Source organism: Centropristis striata, chromosome 9 (assembly GCF_030273125.1).
Source record: "Centropristis striata isolate RG_2023a ecotype Rhode Island chromosome 9, C.striata_1.0, whole genome shotgun sequence".
Lineage (NCBI taxonomy): Eukaryota > Metazoa > Chordata > Actinopteri > Perciformes > Serranidae > Centropristis > Centropristis striata.
In genome coordinates this window covers 5,331,475-5,350,939 of record NC_081525.1, presented here as the reverse complement: position 1 = coordinate 5,350,939, position 19,465 = coordinate 5,331,475, and the positions used below count along the sequence as shown (strand labels likewise).

At 39.5% G+C, this 19,465-nt stretch overlaps 1 protein-coding gene across 8 annotated transcripts in view; it reads right to left on the bottom strand.

Moving 5' to 3' along the window:
- Positions 1–2,388: 2,388 nt before the first annotated feature.
- The window catches only part of prrc2c (proline-rich coiled-coil 2C), a 36,251-nt gene continuing 19,174 nt past the window's right edge, over positions 2,389–19,465 (bottom strand). For 2 of the 8 annotated variants that reach the window (XM_059340505.1, XM_059340506.1), the window contains exons 16-34: positions 18,371–18,534; positions 18,094–18,248; positions 17,031–17,451; positions 16,326–16,411; positions 16,045–16,239; positions 15,554–15,811; positions 13,224–13,316; positions 13,009–13,110; positions 12,752–12,923; positions 11,905–12,126; positions 11,637–11,758; positions 10,718–10,938; positions 10,397–10,628; positions 9,825–9,935; positions 8,265–8,459; positions 8,064–8,188; positions 7,055–7,181; positions 5,845–6,087; positions 2,389–4,342 (exon numbers count right to left, since the gene is read on the bottom strand). In XM_059340505.1, coding sequence (XP_059196488.1) covers positions 4,085–4,342; positions 5,845–6,087; positions 7,055–7,181; positions 8,064–8,188; positions 8,265–8,459; positions 9,825–9,935; positions 10,397–10,628; positions 10,718–10,938; positions 11,637–11,758; positions 11,905–12,126; positions 12,752–12,923; positions 13,009–13,110; positions 13,224–13,316; positions 15,554–15,811; positions 16,045–16,239; positions 16,326–16,411; positions 17,031–17,451; positions 18,094–18,248; positions 18,371–18,534 — 3,502 coding nt within the window. In that variant the 3' untranslated portion in view covers positions 2,389–4,084. The remainder of the gene's footprint in view (positions 4,343–5,844; positions 6,088–7,054; positions 7,182–8,063; positions 8,189–8,264; positions 8,460–9,824; positions 9,936–10,396; positions 10,629–10,717; positions 10,939–11,636; positions 11,759–11,904; positions 12,127–12,751; positions 12,924–13,008; positions 13,111–13,223; positions 13,317–15,553; positions 15,812–16,044; positions 16,240–16,325; positions 16,412–17,030; positions 17,452–18,093; positions 18,249–18,370; positions 18,535–19,465) is intronic. The other 6 variants (XM_059340511.1, XM_059340512.1, XM_059340510.1 and 3 more) reach the window with 5 other exon arrangements.

Below are 19,465 nucleotides of genomic sequence, written 5' to 3'. Positions count from 1 at the left end.
TTTTTTTTGTCATTTTGCATTTTTTTTTAAGTCATTTTGTGTCTTTTTAAAGTAATTTTGTGTCTTTTTTTGGTCATTTTGTTTCCTTTTTTGGTCATTTTGTGTCTTTTTTTTAAAGTCATTTTGTGTCTTTTTTTTGGTCATTTTGTGTCTTTTTTAAGTCATTTTGAGTCTTTTTTTGGTCATTTTGTGTCTTTTTTGGTCATTTTGTGTCTCTTTTTTTAGTAACTTTGTGTCTTTTTTTGGTCATTTTGTTTCTTTTTTTGGGTGATCTGAACTGTGCGTGTGAGATTCTGTTCAGTGAGTGGGGATCGTGGACAACATGCATGTTAAATTGGGGGTCGCGACTCAAAAAGGTTGAGAACTACTGATGTAGAAGACCCTTACTACCAAACTCCAAAATGAAATGAAGACATTTAAGGAACAGTGTCCCCCACAGGTGTGCTTTTATTTTGTTTGTTTTTTCTCCAATGGGTGGGATTTTGCTGTGGCATGGCCCACAGAAATGTTTTTAGAGGAATTATTTTTGTACCGCCTTTAATTCAGATGTATAATTTTGTTGTTTTCTTGATAAGCTATATATGTTTGAGGACTGAAAGAGGAATGCATAGATGAGTTTTAGAAGCTAAGTGGGAAAATGAATATACGATCTACAACACAAACTCCCTACAGTCGGTCACATCTCCTATTAAATAAACGGCTCTCTCACTCAGCATGTTTTGAATATTGCATGTACTTGTACACTGTAGTCAGCATAATGACGTAATGTTCAAAATCATGAAATAAACTTTTTTCCTAAATCACAACTGTTTGTGGTTTTTTTATGGTATTATATCCCTCAGAGAAGTCTTCGCCCCACTGTATAAATGGTTTGTGAACTAGGAATTTTGGATCTAGATCTGATGATTAAGAACTTCTTACTTATGATGCAGGGTTTATATATTGCAATGCTGTATGCAAGCAATATATCATGATTTCAATCTTTTTTTTTTTGCAGAAACAATAAAAAAAAAAAAACAGTACATTAGTAAAAAAGTAGTCTAAAATTTGTGCTTTCACATTTATCAGTCCCTCTATCGTCCAACATCATAGTAGTACTTTTTGTAAACTATTATTTAAAAATATACAGAATTATTTAAAATCAATAGAGTATCACAAAACACAACATTGTGATACTCAAGTGTATGAATATGTTCTAACACTTCCAGTCACTAAGCTGAAAATTATCATGTATGTCTGTCTCAGTTATAGACCACACTCAGTTATAGACCATGAATTAATTCATTTAGTAAATTATTTAGCATGTTTATACTGCCCTACAAAGTCTAACTGCAGTAACTACGCAAAGGGTAAAACAGAGAAAAACTGCTTTAAAGTTTAACGTTTTAAAACTGGCCAGCCAAATGGGTTATAGGTAGGTAAGTGACACCTGTTTGTATATGTATTGGGGTCATTTTTATGCTCAAAAATCATGATTTATTTGACCTTTGACTCTAAAAATCTAGTTACTGCACTCTGCTTTTGCATTGCTGTAAAAGGTTCGAATAAAAATGTTGTCTTCTTTCAGCTTTTATATTTTGTTTTCAGTAAATAAACATTTTCAAAAGGAATGTGTTATGTTAGTGTATTTAAGTGTTTAACAACTCGATTCAACTACTTCCGTATTTTAGACTTAACCCTGGTCTGAAGATTTAATTTTCAATAAATTGCTAATACATTTATTGTAGACTAGATGCTCTGCAGCCCTAATAAGACCGTGTACTGCAGGGCATCTATAGAGCACTAATAATTAATTCATCAAGCACTGATAAAGGGGCCCCCCACTCATTTGAGTGCGTTTTTCCATAGCAGAGCAATCAGAAAGGCTTATTCAGAGCGTACATCAAATTCTAGAGACTGTGTTTAACAAAAATAAGTTTTTGTTTCAATTTGTATATTTAGTGGATCTCGAGGAACTGGAGTGGAGGAATAAAGATAAATATTTACTTAGAATATTACTGGTGGCCTGTAAGAAATCAATAACGAAGAAATGGCTGAAGAGGGAAAACCGGATTTCAGGTAATCTCAGATTGGACGATCAGAATACTTTCATTTCTTTGTACCTTTCTCCTTTTTTTTTTATTTATTCATTTATTTTTGGGTGTTTTCCCAATCCCCTTTTGTACACCTTTACTTTTTCCCTTGATATTTTCTATAGGTCTTCATGTTGATTGTTTGTTCATTTCAAAAAACAATAAAAAGTAAATGACAAAAAAAAAGGAAATGCTTATTCAAGTAGGCAAGTGTTGCAGTGCCACCTTGTGGTAAAATGAAATCCATGCCAAGAGCAAAATGAAGAGAAAAATTGTGGAAGACATCTTAAAATACAAACATCAGTGAAAACATCTCAACAGTATATTATTTTATTAGTTTCTGTAACCAAACCAAGAGAATGTAAATAAGACCGTACATATTTTAATACAGCGATCAAACCCCTGTACAAGTTCAACAAAAAAAAACAAAAGAAAAAAAAATCATTACCCTCCCTCCCTCATCCATCCTCCAAAGCAAGGACTCTTCCCCCTGCTAGAGTAGAGGTGAGGAGGAGACCCTCCCCACCTCAGGGTGCATACTACTGTACATTTCTGAAGGACCCTTGGCCCACAACCCCGAGATGAAAGCATTGTGGGTGGGACAGCCAGCAAGAGGTGAGGCAGAGACAGAAAACAGCACTGATTTGCTCTCATCAGAAAAAACACAACAAAACAATAAGTGTCTTTCTGCCCAAACGCTTCTGAACTTGAGGCTTCTCATTTCATCATTTTTTCCTCCTTGTCCTGTTCTTGTTTGCCCTCTTGGTGAGAATGTGACATGCACACGCTCAAAAGTTTTCTACTGTTTCAACTCCTCACCGTTCCTATTCCTCTAAGTTGCCCTGTCCTGCTTTTACTCTAGCTAAGGGCACTGAAATCAGTCAATAGCAGCAGGCCTGGGTGCTTTACAGTGACGTGTGTATCGGTGTGTGTTTGTGTGACAGCAAGGATGGCTGAGAAAGCAGTGAAAGGTTTTTTGTGACGGTAGCTCCGAAACTGAAACGGCTGCATGTAGCGATCATACATCATCCGTGTGATCCTGTAATCAAAAGCTCTGCTGCCATAACTGCAGCAACCTTAAAAGGCTGTGACATCATCTCTGCACTGCTTTAACCTTTGGCTAAATATACAGGAGAGTCCAGCTTCAAGCTCCCACCCCACCCCGGTTTATACCACAAACACACACCCGACACACACACACACACACACACACACACGTCCCAACACATCAGTAATTCTCAGGCAAGGAGATGAGAGCAGAAGGCAGGAGCAAAGGCTCACAGGCAGACTAATCAATAAATCAATCAACTGCTGTAATTTTTCACATTTCCATTCTGGTAAAAGAAAAACAAAAATGACAAGAATTTTCTGATTTCATGTCTCTGTGCGGTAACCGTTCGAGTGAGCGTGTGGTGATGAGGTGCATTTCCACGTCGTGCACAAATCTCTGGATTAGTTGATGGGAGATAGGGCAACAAAAAGTGTGCTTCACTAAATGACATCTCCTTAACAAGATTGTTTTGACTACAAAAACAAAACTGATTCATTCTTTCGTTAACAAAACAGATTTCTCCTATAATATGCGTGATCCTATTCGGGGTCGGGGGGTGGGGGTTGGGGATAAAATTAAAAAGGAACATAAATCAAGAGCTATAAAAAAAAAATGGCAAACTCAGCAGCAAATCTCATTTCAATTCTTCGCTCTCCTCTTATCTACCGTCTCAGTAGATTTTTTATGAAACAACTTGTGCAGCCATTTTATCGGCATCTAAATGTGATGGAAGAATCCAACTCAAACGCCGTCACCTACAGTGGGACAAGATAGGGGAAGAAAGAAGAGGAAGAGGATTATGTATACGCATTAACCACTACCGTCGACTCATCCTCCTCCCCCACACCGTCCCCCCCAGCGCTGATATGAGGTGGTGACTGAGTGAATGGGGCCAGATTCTCTCTCTCTCCTCCTCTCTTCCATCCGTTCATTTCATCATCCGAAGAGGATCGATAGTGCTTTACTTGCCCTCTTCTGGTTTGATGGCCTGCGGTTTTATGGGGCCAGTCCGTATGGGCTTGGCCGTGGAGATTGGAGGTTTGTCAGAATCTGGGCGGTCGCCGACTGCCTGGTGGTTCGGGGCAGAGGTGTCGAGTGGCGGTTTCCCCCCCTGGTCGAGCCGAGACACTTTGTTGACTTGCGGGGCCTTGAGTTGCTGCTGTTGCTGCTCGGAGAAGAACTTATGGGTGGACTGGAGCACTTCAGCCCGCTGCTTTGCCTGTAGATCAGAAAAAAAAAAATCGAAATCAGCAAAACCATCGATCAGTAAAAGATTATCTCATCTATTTATAAAAGCAAGAAGCGTCTGTGTGTGTGTGTCTAGATCAGTAGTTCAACCTTTTTGAGTCGCGACCCCCAATTTAACATGCATGTTGTCCACGACCCTCACTCACTGAACACAATCTCACACGCACAGTTCAGATCACCCAAAAAAGAAACAAAATGACAAAAAAAAAGACACAAATTGACAAAAAAAAGACAAAATGACCAAAAAAAGTAAACAAAATGACCAAAAAAAAAGACCCAAAATGACCAAAAAAAAAAGACCCAAAATGACCAAAAAAAAAAGACACAAAATGACCAAAAAAAAAGACACAAAATGACCACAAAATGATCAAAAAAAGACACAAAATGACCAAAACAAGACATGAAATGACCAAAAAGACTAAAACACATTAACACTTTAACACAGTGGAGACAGAGCTGACTTCCAAAATGATTTGGCGACCCCCAGAAATCATCTCGCGACCCCAATTGGGGTCCCGTCCCCAAGGTTGAGAACAGCTGGTCTAGGGCATATCTCTCTGACCGTTAGTCAGACTGACCTCAGATTTCGTATGTGTCTTGCTCATGGCACGAAGGTGTGCAAGATTTTTAAATTCATTTTTCAAAATATCATTATTTACTTATACGTGGTGCGGCATTGCACTGTTTCCGATCGGACGCCTTTTAGGGGAGCTCCACCCCATTGTGTGATAGGCCTACACCTGGTCAGTAACACAATTCACTCTGGATTTCCACCCTGACTCATCTCATCTGTAAGTCTATTTAGCCTACCTATTTTTAGGAGTTTTAAAGTGCGCTACAAGGTTCAATTTTCCAATAATATTTGAAACGTTTCCAGCAAATATCAATGTTCAATGTGTATGTGCTGGATGGTGTGGTACCTTATGAAAAGTAAGTGTTTCATGGAGTTGCAGACGTTGTTGTGATCTGCATGTAATGTGCAAATTCTGTTATTTGCAGTTAGCATGCCAAGCGGAAATTTAGCTTTATTCACTTCTTATGTTGCATTACTATGTAATTCAGGGATGACATTCATGTTGCTAAGCGCAATGCCTATAAATCGTTAGATGTGAGATACTTACATGCAATATCAGCTAACTGGGTTCATGTTAATGTACTTTTAGTGCAGCATACTGCGTAATGTGCTATCTCACGATTAGCATGCTAAGCGGATATTTAAGCCCTTTCCTCCGCATCAGTTTGATCCATTGAAAACAGTGAAAACAAAACTTTATTAACTGACAGCTAAGCATAATACAGACGGAAAGATAGCGTTCCTGTGTTATCTGAGGTCACACTAGCAAGAGGCATTAGCCAAAACCATCGCTGTGTGGATTTGTTTGGCAAAATGGCAATTCGCACCGCAACACGAATACATTCACTGCACTAGTCAGACAGATGCACAGAAACAGCAGATTAAGTAGAGAAGCAGACCTTTAGGTCCTGTTCAGCCTTCAGAGCCGCCTGTGTGCCTCTGGGGGCGAGCGAGGGAACAGGAGGTCCCCGGGGAGGGTGCTGGCTGTGCTGTGGGTGCTGAGGTCGGGGATGGGGCATAAGACCACCGCCCACGTTGGGGGACATCGGAGGGCCCATGGGAGAGCGCTGGACACCTCCAGCAAACGAGTTAACGTGAGGAGGTCGAACCAGAGGAGAGACGATGTTGGGCTGAGACAGAATCTGAAATGAAGAGGAACAAACAGAAATAAATAGATGGTATAGTATAGATTGTTGAGAACTATCACTGATCGCAGGAAGTCGTATGAACTGATACAGATCACAGGGTCAACTGTATTTGAAGTAGGGTTGTCAAAAGTACCGATACTAAAACATTGTATCCGGATACGATACTCATTTTAATCAAGTATCTGAAGCTTGTTATCATAGTTGCAGTTTCTTTTTGCACAACTATTTTTTATTCTAAGTATTATAAGTTCATATTTACATGTTGCATTTTTCTTGTTAATAAAAATATTTCTGTTAAATTTTGGGGTCTTTGTTTTTATCCTTGTGGCATCAAAAATGGTATCGAGTATCGAATATCGAGTTGAAAATCTTAGTATCGTGACAACCCTAATTCGAAGCCCTCTATTTATCTGTGAGCATTGTTTATTTCTATTTTATTCTTATCCAATAATATGACATTTATTTACCATTCATCCTGATGTGCTGGAGATAAACGGAGTAAATGAATATTAAGGAAATATCCTAAACAAAAAAAATTTAAGCCTTTCATAATAACAAAAAAAAGCACTTTTAGAGACAAAAGATACAAGACAGAAAGATGGGTATTAAAAACAGAAGACACAAGGAACAATAACAATGTTCTCATTCTAAAAAACAGAATGATAATGGTAAAATGTTTGGGGGGAAAATGTGGAGTTAAAATGATAAAAAATACGTTTTTAGCCATTTGTTTAAACTTAACAAGTTGCTCGTCTGATGTTACAATTTTCATGTCTTTTTCAAACACCAGTGAAGGCATTTTAGCGGGGCAGAGAGAATTTGTCTCTTTTTTTTCCTATCTGATCGGCTCCTCTGGTCAGCCTGTGTAGAGACAACCGATCAAACTATTTTGAGCATATATTGGTCAGTTGGAGCACCTTTACACTATTTAGACAAACAGGTTTTCAGAGTATTGCTGTACCTGTGGGTTGAACTGGCCGGGGAAATGCTGCGTCATTCTCATGCCGGCAGAGCTCGCCTGGAACTGCTTCTGGTACAGCATGCTGTTGATCTTACTGGACTGGCTGCTCGGAGACGTGGAGCTGGCTCTGCAGGCAGAGGAGAGGGACAACATGAAATCATGTGTATAAGCTGCATCAAAATGACACATAATGGGTTAAATGTGTTAATGTGTTGGATTGTTGAAAAGTAACTAAAGCTGTAGAAAGCAAGTATAAGTATCTCATAATTATAGTTGAGTAAATTAATTTTGAAGTAGTGTAAAGCAGTAGTTCAACCTTTTTGAGTCGCGACCCCCAATTTAACATGCATGTTGTCCACGACCCCCACTCACTGAACACAATCTCACGCACACAGTTCAGGTCACCCAAAAAAAAGTAACAAAATGACCAAAAAAAAGACACAAAATGACCCAAAAAAAGACGCAAAATGACAAAAAAAAGACACAAAATGAAAAAAAAAAGACATAAATTGACTTAAAAAAAGACACAAATTGACCAAAAGACACAAAATGACAAAAAAAAGGACACAAAATGACCAAAAAAAAAGACACAAAATGACCAAAAAAAGGACAAAATCACAAAAAAACCCCACAAAATCACAAAAAATGTTGTATTCAAAATGATTTGGCGACCCCCAGAAATCATCTCGCGACCCCAGTTGGGGTCCCGACCCCAAGGTTGAGAATAGCTGGTGTAAAGAATGTAAATTAATTTAAGTAAGTAAGTAAGTAAAATTTATTTATAGAGCACTTTTCATAGATACAATCACAAAGTGCTTTACATCAGGGATAAAATGCAGTAAAATATAGAGTTGACAGAAAAAAAAACACACAAATCAATGTCAATATGTAAATAAGAATTGTCACCTGACCCCCTCGACCTCGATCTGTTTTTTTTTTCCCTACAAACTTATTTTATACAAATATTTTTTATAATTGAAAATGTAGTTACTTTTACGCCCCTCTGTACCTGTAATGGCTGGAGGTGGGTGTGGTGCTCCTGGCGCCTATAGGAGGGGTTCCAGGCTTCACATCCATCCCACTGCCGAAGAGTTTCAGATCCATGTCCATCTGCAAAGTGTCAACACAAAAAAACTAACAACTCCACTTTTATAAACCAGAATCAGCCTGTGTGTGTGTCTCGGAGTCACGCATGCACACTCTACAGTACCTTGCTGGTCGGAGGCTGCATCATGCTGTGGTTGGGGCCCATGATGCCTCGGTACGGCTGGGACACCGGGGGCTGTCTGTTGATGTTTGGGGGCTGCGCCTGTGGAGGAGTGGGAGGCAGCGCCAGGAGAGGCTGCCCTCCACCCGAGCCGAAGTTTGGCAGGGACAACTGAGAACTGGGCAAAGGGACGGTCACCTAAAGAGAGACACTGTGTTATAGACTAACAACATCAAATCACTGATTCAGAAAACTCTCTTTTTCACACCACTGGAAACTGAATATATGTAAAACAAGATACCGTATTTCCTCAAATAGTAGCTGGGGCTTCTATTAACCCATTGAGGCCTGAAAAACCGCTGGGCGATTTTAAAATAAGCCTCTAATTTTCTGGAAATTCTGGAAAAATTCTGGAAAAAAAAGTGTGAACTCTTCTACTAAATAATAGATTTTTCAGCCTCTGTAGCAGATAGAAATGAAATTCAAAAAGTATTTGAGAGCTTATACAAAATACTACAAAACGACGTAAACGCTTTCCAGGCGTCAATGGGTTAATAAAAAATCAGTTTGGGACCCGGCTAATAATAGGGTCAGGCTATTATTTGAAGGAGGCTTTTATTAAAAAAAGAAAATCAGAGCAGCCCTGACCGGCACTTTTTAGAGTGTTTTACACAGCGCATTGTAGCCAGTTAGCCGGATGTTGGCCATATTGGAAGTACTGGGATGTAAACAAACAATGAACAGCACGCTGAATGTTCATTTTAAGCAGGATTTAAAATGTCTAAACTACTAAAAAGCCCAGAAGAACGTGCGTAAACGGCTCGACTTTACAGAGAATGACTAGGACAGCGGGAGAAACAACCATATTTACCTACAGTACTAACTCGTGTGGCAAAAAATACAGGTGTGTCGAAATCTGTTAACCCGTCAAATGATGTTTCCTGAATGGTGTTCTCCGTAGCATCACCTCCGTGGTTGGAGTTAGGATTTAAGCTAACCCTAACCCAAGGTTAGGCCTTGTAGAGAGAACTGTTTGGGGTTCAGGTAAACTTGGGGTCATGGTAACAACTTAACCCATTGAGGCCTAAAACGCCTGTAAAACCTCTGGGCGATTTTAAAATAAGCCCCTAAAACCTGAAGTTTTTCTGGAAATTCAACAGAAGTGTCAACTCTTCTACTAAATAATAGATTTTTCAGCCTCTGTAGCAGATAGAAATGAAATTCAGTAAGTATTTGAGAGCTTATACAAATACTACAAAACGACGTATCCGCTTTTCAGGCTTCAATGGGTTAAAGGAGGACTGGTTGGGGTCAGGGGTCAGGTTGGTGCAGGTTAAGGTAAGGGGGACACATATCGACGGGGGAACAGACTTTGACATAACACCAGTAAGACACCCAGCTTATAAAAGAGGCCGGCTTTTATTTACCAAGAATTGTTTTTACACCCGGTTACTAAATGAGGCCGGTCATTAATAGAGGCCCGGCTTTAAATTGAGGAAATACCGTAAGCAATATAAGAGGTTTATAAACAGTAAGTGTCTATTATTGTTTGCATATAGTTACCTGTTGCATTGCAGAACTGGGCGACTGAGTGTTGCTGTAGTAGCTACTCTGGCCATGTTGTTGCACCTGCCCCGAGTACATGTTTGAATGCTGACTCATCCCCTGGCGAGCCTGAGCCAAAGACATATGTCAAACTTCTCATATACAAAAAAACATTTAATACAGAGGTTAGTGTGACAAGACTCTAGCCCAGGGGTGTCAAACTGATCCAGGAAAGGGCCAAGTGGGTGCAAGTTTTCATTCCAACCAAGCAGGAGCACACATGACTCCACCCATCTAATCACCTGGGCTGTCTTCACTTCCTGGATCAGTTTGACACATGTGCTTTCACATGTGTCAAACTGATCCAGGAAAGGGCCAAGTGGCTGCAGGTTTTTGTTCCAACCTAGCAAGAGCACACCTGATACGACAAATCAAACGAGTGAAGACAGCCCAGGTGATGAGATGGGTGGAGTCATGTGTGCTCCTGCTTGGTTGGAATGAAAACTTGCACCCACTTGGCCCTTTCCTGGATCAGTTTGACACATGTGCTCTAGCCAATAAGTGCAATATTTTGGAGAAAAACTGGTTACCTGCAGCAGGTGTGTATCAATGAGCTGGGAGCCTCCCATACCAGAGGGCTGGTTGAGCTGCGGCTCAAACAGAATGGGGATGTGCTGGGTGGAGGAGGCCTGCTGATAGGCCAGATTAGACTGAGGCTTGCCCAGCTCAGGCGCCTGCACGCCGGGATAGCTGTGCAGAGAAGGTCCTGACAGCATCATGGAGGGCTGCGACAGGCTGCTCTGCATGAACGCCTGCTGAGACCTGAGGACACATCGGGACGTAGGATCAGATCAGATGACAAAACAACGGTACCTCAAAATAGTGATGCTTCAGGTGTGTTAAGTGAATACCTGTGATGCTGTGTGTACCTGTAAGGCTGCAGGGAGGAGCTGAACAGGTCTTGTGGCTGCGAGACTGGAGGTCCAGTGCTGAGTCCTAGCTGAGCCTGGTGTGTGTGTTGATGTTGGTGTTGGTGCTGATGCTGATGTTGGTGTTGGTGTTGATGTTGGTGTTGCGGCTGGCCTTGCAGTGGAGCATAGATAGGGATGGGAATCTGCTGCACTGCTGTCGGCTATAAATGGTGGGAAAAACAAAATCACAGACACAGTGTTAGTGTGGCTCCGTCTAGTTTTACTTTTAAAACGCACACTTCTTATGGAGCGTGAGGATGTAGTTGGCGCGTGTCTTAAGCTGAAAAAATTCCACATTTTCTTTCTTATGGTTTATTGAAAACCTTTCGTTTGAGCATGACAAACAATAAACTGCAGCAATCCAAAAAATAATAATAATTATGAGCACGGTCAAAAACTAGTGTGCTCTCCTCGTCTCCATAATCTTAATTAACCCATTGAAGCCTGGAAAGCAGATACGTCGTTTTTGTATAAGCTCTCAAATACTTCTTGAATATCATTTCTATCTGCTACAGAGGCTGAAAAATCTATTATTTAGTAGAAGAGTTGACACTTTTTTTCCAGAATTTTTCCAGAATTTCCAGAAAATTAGAGGCTTATTTTAAAATCGCCCAGCGGTTTTTCAGGCCTCAATGGGTTAAAACAAAGTATGCAATTATGACATTACACACAGCCAATAAGAAGAGTGCACTTACTACTAACCAATAGGCATTCCTACAACCTCAATAAAGAACTATGAACTACAAATCTGAATTTATCAGCTTCTCCACAATGTACAAAATGGCTCCAACGCATAGTTTTACCTCCAACGTTACAAAAACATCCCTGTAGTGTGTAACTGACCAAAAGAAAAACCAACCTGTGAGAGGCCGGGTTGGAAGCCTTGCTGCTGAGCCAGCGAGGGTGGTGCCAAGCGAGGGTGGGGGGTACTGAAAAGGTGGCTAGTGTCCATGTAGAAGGCTGGAATCTGAGCTGCAGAACCTCAACATACATAGGTTTGAATATTAGTGATTTGTAACTTAGTCAACAGTCAACATATCAGGGCTATAAAAGAACAAGGAGGTTCTGGTTCAAATGTGACCCCAACAACTTCAATGCAGGCAACATGAATTGCACGACTAACTCACCTGCTGCAGACTGAGAGACGTACACCTGTGGCGTCTGCTGTTGCTGGGGCAGGAGGGTCGGCACACAGCCCAACTGAGAGAAGCTGCTGCTACTGCTGCTACTGCTGGAGGAGGACAGACTTCCACCCTGCAGCTGCTGGGGCTTCACCTTACAGATGTTAGGGGGGTCAGAGGCTGTGGTGGTCTTTGTGCTGAGGGATGACGTTGTATAGGTGGCAGAACCTGCAGGATGGAGACAAACGCATGGTGAATACCAGAGATCTTCATGGATGCCTGGATACAACTGATGCACTTATTACTACTACTATTATAATTATTATTATATATACTGTTGCTGCCATTACTATTATTACTATATACTGTAATATACTACTATTATTATTATACCGGCCTTACTAATTATTATTACTATTATTATATACTGTACTATTATTATTATTATTATTATTATTATATACCGTCTAGTCACTATAGCATTGTTGCCATCATATCACCAGTATAATTACCATCATCTTGTCAACCATCCTACCAACTGATCTTTTTTTTAAACTTCTTAAGTGTCCTTGTTCTATTCTGTGTTTTTTTCTATTGTTTTTATTTATGCTACCTCAGTATTTTATTCTATTGTATTTTATTGTACTTGAATACCGGACTGCTGTGACAACCGAATTTCCCTTCGGGGATGAATCAATCAATCGATCCATCCATCCATCCATCCATCCATCCATCTATGCATGATATCCCAAAACAAACAGTCTGTACTGTAGAATGTCAGCAGTGTGAAGGAAGGTAAACACGGGGTTGAAACACAATGCTGTTGGAGATTTACAGTGGGGAGTTATATTACCTGACAGTGAGGTGCTGGGGGTAACAGAGGCCACAGGGATCTGTGGCATCGAGGCTGAAGAGAAGGTGGAGTATGAGGATGCACAGGAGGTGATGGGGGAAGAAGAGGAAGTGACTGGAGAATTCTTCTCCAGACTCGGGGAGTTTTCCCAAGCCTTACGAGCCGATTCCATCTGAGAACGAAGAAAGTGTTTAGGTAATGTTCCACTGAAACTCTTCATGGAAGCACAGCCCACACCAGGCATCATTTATTATCACCTTTAGTGTCAGGTCAACAGTAGCAGGAGACACAGTGCTGAGGCTGGAGGTCTGCTGCAGGGTCTCTCGTCGAGGGAGGGGCAATGAGTGGGGTAGCGCCACCTGAAACACAGCAGAGCAGTGTTTGGGATTAGAGCTTTTTCACCAACTAGAACGACTGTATGGCACAGATGTGTCATATGTATCATCAATAAATTAAAAACATGCGCACTCACATTTGCCACCAAACTCTCTTCAATTTTGTTCACCACTGTAGGAACGCTGTCAGCCATTGAGGAGGAGGGGGTGGTGTAGTCAGTGACAGACTCCTGAGAGGAAAAGACAAACATTTAGTACATGCACTAAAATGTTATACTGCAGCAATACTAGTTTCTTTTGGTTCTCTGCAGAGCCGGCCCAAAGCATAAGCGAACTAAGCGACTGCTTAGGGCCCCGTGGCCACTAGGGGCCCCCAAGAGCAATTACCAATCATAAAACCAATAATATATTTTTATTTTTTGCATGTATGAGTGATTTCTGTATGATCAAAGATATGTCAACAGAGTGCTGCTGCTGATGTAGACCTATATGTATATAATATAATATAATGTATATAAATGTATGTAATATATTATTTTTGTTTTTAAAATCCCAGGTTGCTTTTATAGTTGAATGTGCTACATTTTGAGACTAAAAACCATATTTTTTTATTTTTTGCATGTATGAGCAATTTCTGTATGATCAAAGATGTGTCAACAGAGTGCTGCTGCTGATGTAGGCCTATATGTATATAAGGGTCATTTCAGAATTGCGGGTACATTTCGCGTCTCCCAGGAAAACCTTTGATTATTTCCCCCTAAAAAAGTATTTACTGGATCTGTTTTAAATAATATTGCTAATTATATTGAATGTTCCCCAATAATAATGATTGGTGTGTATTTTAGGCACAATTTATATGTAAAATATTCATTAAATGATTCCTACCCACCAATTATTGGCTGTCTTCAGCTTGTGATTCACATGTTCATATTGAATTAACATAAAATAATTCATTAAAATTAGCAGTTTTTTTGTGCTAATTCTATAAATACTTATACTTACAGTTGCACAGAGTATTTATTTTCTGTAATACATGGGATTTCAACATTAAAAATATATATTTTTTATCTGTCCCTATGATCCGGTCAACTCTGTTATCGCCGTTATAAAACCACATAAAAAACCCTACAGCATTCAAATAAAAACATGAGACCTGCACCCAGTGATGTCACTTCCTCTTGCAGAGAAGATTTGGAGGGAACTATGGGATGTTAACTTTCTCTCTCATTAACTTGTACAAAATGTTGAGAATACACCAACAGTAGATTAATTAAATGTCAAATCTGTTACTAGGATATTCTAGTGAATCTGTCAGTCATTTTTTTTAAAACAATTATATGATGAAAATTCATAAAATTATGGTTTTATTCATGACATGTGGTATCTGGTTTTAAGCTAGCATGTGGAGCTAAAGCACAAAATGGTGTAAAATGTCAACTCTGTTATTGTCAACTCTGTTACATGTTTCAAAATTTCAATGATAACAGAGTTATTGTTTTTGGCCTTTTACACATAGTTTGTCAACTCTGTTATTCATGTCAACTCCATTTACATAGGCGTCAACTCTGTTTCTCACAGTTTTATTTAAAAAAATGTGAATTAAATATGTTTTATTGTTGACAAACTAACCAGAAGCTGTGTCATAATTAACATTCTCACTATACATGAAATTTCAAAGCGTTTCATTAATTTTTGGAGCAATATTTAGAGAAAATCCAAACTGTCTTGGCAACTTTCCAATTAAATGTGTCAATGATTTTACTCCTGAAAAAAGAATCTTTATCTTAGAAAATTTAAAGTTGAATTAGCTGATGTAAAGACAAAAGTTCTCTTAGGAAAGACATGGTTTTAAACTGTATTACATTTGAGTACTATACATATTTACCCCAATTTGTCTGCAACAGAGTTGACTGATTTTACTGTCATTACGATGATTTTCAGATTAAATATTTTAAATCTTACATGTTTAAGCTTGGCAAATGCTGGAAGTGTTAAATTTAAAGTATTCTCTATGGGAATTAAAAAGGTTTTATGGAAAAAAATGAAATAAAATTCTTAATTTTTCTAAACTTCAAATGTACCCGCAATTCTGAAATGGGCCATAAATGTATGTAATATATATTATTTTTGTTTTTATAATCCCAGGTTGCTTTTATAGTTGAATGTGCTACATTTTGAGACTAAAAACCATATGCGACACCCTGGACATCATTCATTTATTGGTATTATTTGTAGTATTATTGCATTGGTATTATTTATGGTATTAAATTGTTATTGTTGTTATTGGCAGAAATAGAGGGCCCAAAATCGAATTCTGCTTAGGGCCCCATGGAGGCTTGGGCCGGCTCTGGTTCTCTGTACAAGGGTCCGGGCTCAGTTTTTTAGCAGCCTAGCTTAATCCAACCATCATAGAAGTGTAATTAAAAAAAAACAAGCCTAGCTGTGTGGTCATGTGACACTGATGTACCTTAGAGTTACTGTTGTACTCTGCTGAGGGGACTGTGATCATGCCCTCAATGTCTCCGCCCAGCTCTGGTACTGTGGTATCACTGGTGGGAGGACTTGAGTCTGTGGCTCTACTGACGCCTCCTCCAGGCACGACTCCCTCCATCCCCTCGCCTTCTCCTCCACGTATGTCTTTGGCCTTGCGGTTCTTTAAAGAACGCTCTTTACCGATGGGACCTGGCTTGTACTCCTTGGTTTCCACTGGTTCCAAGTCAGGAAGCTGGGGAGAAGGAGAGATTAAACATTCAGTGTATGCACTTTTGAAAAAACAGTGGCACAATGTAAACAAAGTGGCATTCAAGTTTTAAAATTCTGAAAATTAACATCTGGTAGTTATGAACAGGAGAGATGTCTGAGAGATTTAACTCAGTGAAGGTGGAAAATAATACTAATGACAGCCATTTTTGTCATCTCAGGACATCGGAGCAACTTTTTAAAGGGAAGCTGAGTTACCTTCGGTGTTTTGATTGGGCCAGCTCGAGGTTGTTTTTGTCTCTGTTCTTTGGGGGCAGGCAGTTTGTTTTCAGACACAGTTTCTAGCAAAGCTGGAATTCCATCACTGTCAGTGCTGCCTGCAGATGACGGTGCTCCAAACTGAATAGTGTCTCTCGCCAATTCCACACTGCCCTCTGATCCAGGCTTCACGCCCTGAAACACAATGTTTTTCATGGTTTATCATTAAGCAAAAAGGATTGCACACTGAACAAACGATTAGACAGACTTAATCAACATACCTCAGAGGAGACAGTGCCAGTAAAGGAGGTAAGAGGTTTGTTCCAGGCACTCACAGAAGGTGGCTGGGGAGGGCTGATTGGACCAACTGGAATATACAAATGACATATTTTAGACTTTTAATTGCTTACTAGGGTTGTCACAATACTAAAATTTTCAACTCGATACCGATACTCAAGAAAATATTTGATACTCAATACCATTTTCGATACCACAAGGATAAAAACAAAGACCTCAAAATTTAACAGGAACTGATATACTGTATGTTTTATGTGGTAATTATGTTTGATGTTTTTTTTGTGTCTAGTTTTAGTTTTAATGTTATTTAATGTGTTAAAGTTCTTATTTATTATTGTTGTTTTTTTATTTATTTAGGTTGGTTGTGATTTTGTTGTTGTTCTTTTTCTTTTTTTACTGTGTTTGTCCATTGGTGATTTATGTTGTATTTTGTTTAAATTAAAAAAAATTATAAATAAATTAACAGAACCACAGGTTAAATATTTATAATGAAAACAGTTGTGTAAAAAGAAACTGCAACTTAAATAACAAGATTCAGATATTCGATACTTTTGAAAATGAGTATTGTATCCGGATACAACGTTTTAGTATTGATACTTTTTTGAGTTTTGATACTTTTGACAACCCTAGTGCTTACTGATAAATTGTGAAGACAATTTTTTTTAAAACAAGAGTTGACTTCTACTCACGTTTCTTGACATCAGGAAGGACAGTAGAGCCTGCTACCTTGTTCTCCCACAGTTCTGTACCCAGCGTGCTGTGTGTCTGTGGAGCTGCAGGGGGGAGGCTCTTTGAGGTAAAGTCCACAGTGGCGGGCGGGATGGAGGCCAGTGGAGCCACTGCTCCCTCCAGAGTCTGCGGGGGTGCAGCAGGCTGTGAGGGGGCGAGGTGAGGATGCTGAGGAGCAGAAATGGGGGGCTGCTGTTGGGCCTGAGGTGTGGGGGCTACAGGAGGCTGAGGCTGTGAAGCCGGTTGTTGCTGCTGCTGTTGTTGTTGTTGCTGCTGTTGTTGCTGTTGTTGTTGTTGTTGTGATGACTGCTTTTTAGCAAATCTTGGTGGCAGCTTTCCTCCAGCACCTCTCTTCTCACCAGAGCCTTTTTTATTCCAATTCTGTGGAAGCATTAGAGTTGGGAATCAGCAAAGGCTCCACAATACGATTTAATCCCGATACTTGAGTTACGATACGATTTTATTGTGATTTTAAGCATTTCGCAATATGGTGAGTATTGCGATACAATATATTGAGAATTAACTGTTTTAACTGAATTCTCTGTCCACAAAATTGAATTCAATCAAAATTTGTTTTGTCCAATCAGGAAAAATTCTCAGTCCATTCATCTCACTTCAGTCTTTTTATTTCTCCACAATGGGAGTCAAACCCACAGACTGACCAACAAAGTATTCAGTCAAACTGAACTGATATCAAACATGTATGGACGACAACAACTGCAGCATTTGATCAAACTTTCTGACATTATATCCTGCCTCTAGATTCCGTAAATCTTGTAGTTTCATATGATACCAGTGTCTCCAGTATTCCTAAAAGTGAGCCCGCTACGACCTCCAAAAAGGAACAAAAACTGTGAAAATACTGACGCCACCAAAACGCTTAATATCAATACTTGGCAGCCAGAATCGATTGAGCATAGTATGAGTTTGAGGAGGTAATACTAGATCAAAGAAGTATAGCTCATTATCCATGCCTTTCTAAACTACTTTAAAAAAAACTATGTGGCACAAGCTATCCCTTACCTGAGTAGTCTGCTCTTCCTTTTTCCGTTTCTCTTCGTCCTGCAGGCGTTTTTGCTGCTTACGCGAAACCACCTCTGTGAAGCCATCATCATTGGTGCTTGACTGCGGGTCCTCTGTGGTGGTGACCTCTGGGTGGTCATCAATGATCACAACACCTACAGGGATGACAGAAGACATTTAACTTTCAATTTTCAGGTAAAGAGCTGCTAGAGACAGCTATATATTCCTGGCTCATCAGTAAGAGTGAAGTTTCAAGGGCATGAGCGTGTTTACTTACTGGCATAATTGTTAAGATCAAACTGAGAAAGAGCATTCTCTTTGGGTTTCTTGGCGGCCTGTTTGGACTCATCTTTGCGACGGCCAGACTGGTCTTTTGTTGGCCTCTGGGATGCTCCTCCAGCGGTTTGTGCTGCCCCCTCTGAGTTCTGCTGGGCTGCAGGGCTGTTGGCATCAAAAATGCATGTTGGTTGGGAAGAGGTTAGAGTAATAATACAAGAGATTTTATCAATTAGACTAGTGAGGGAACCCAAATTTTTCCTACTGGGCTTATATCCTGTAGGACATAACATAAATGGCTCTGAAAAAATTTTCATAAATATGGGAATACTACAAGCAAAGAGAGTGATAGCTCAAACGTGGAAAAATATTGGCAAACCAAGTATTACGCATTGGTTCAAAGAAATGTCTTTATGTTTACCATTAGAAAAAATTACATATACTCTAAAAGATAAACAAGAAATATTTCAGAAAATATGGGGGTGCTACATCCAGTATATTAAGAACAAAGATTTATCTGATGTACTGTGTGAAACAGGGACAGCATAATTTTTCCCTGTACAGGACCACAATCATATGCTGCATCCTGAAGATTGCTTTATATCATCTGTAAGAACTCTCATGGACTCAAGTGCTCTTATTGAATGTACCCAATGTTTGTATAGCGTTTGAATATGTTTGTCTATGTACTTTGTATATCTATGTAAAAACTCTAATAAATATATTGTTGAAAAAAAAAAAAAAAAGATGCATGTTGGAGACAAAAAACTGAGGCAAAATAGGAAAACTATGTGACACATTTATATGTTGGTTATAGAACAATGGAAGCCAAAGTCAGTAATAAATTTTAACATGTAAATTAATTCTGTAATGACATAAGATTTGTGCAAAATAACTATGCCTCTCTTGTCATTTTTAAATCAGTCCTCTGAAGAAGGGAAGAGTGTTAATACACTGATGAAGGGAGGAAATGTTTTCACTCTGTTCTCTTCCGAGGTCCAGCTAGAGTATAAAAATACCACACTGATGCTATATTCAGCCATTTTTAACCAACCACTTTGATGACCAATTATAGTAAACTTGAGTAGTATAATCT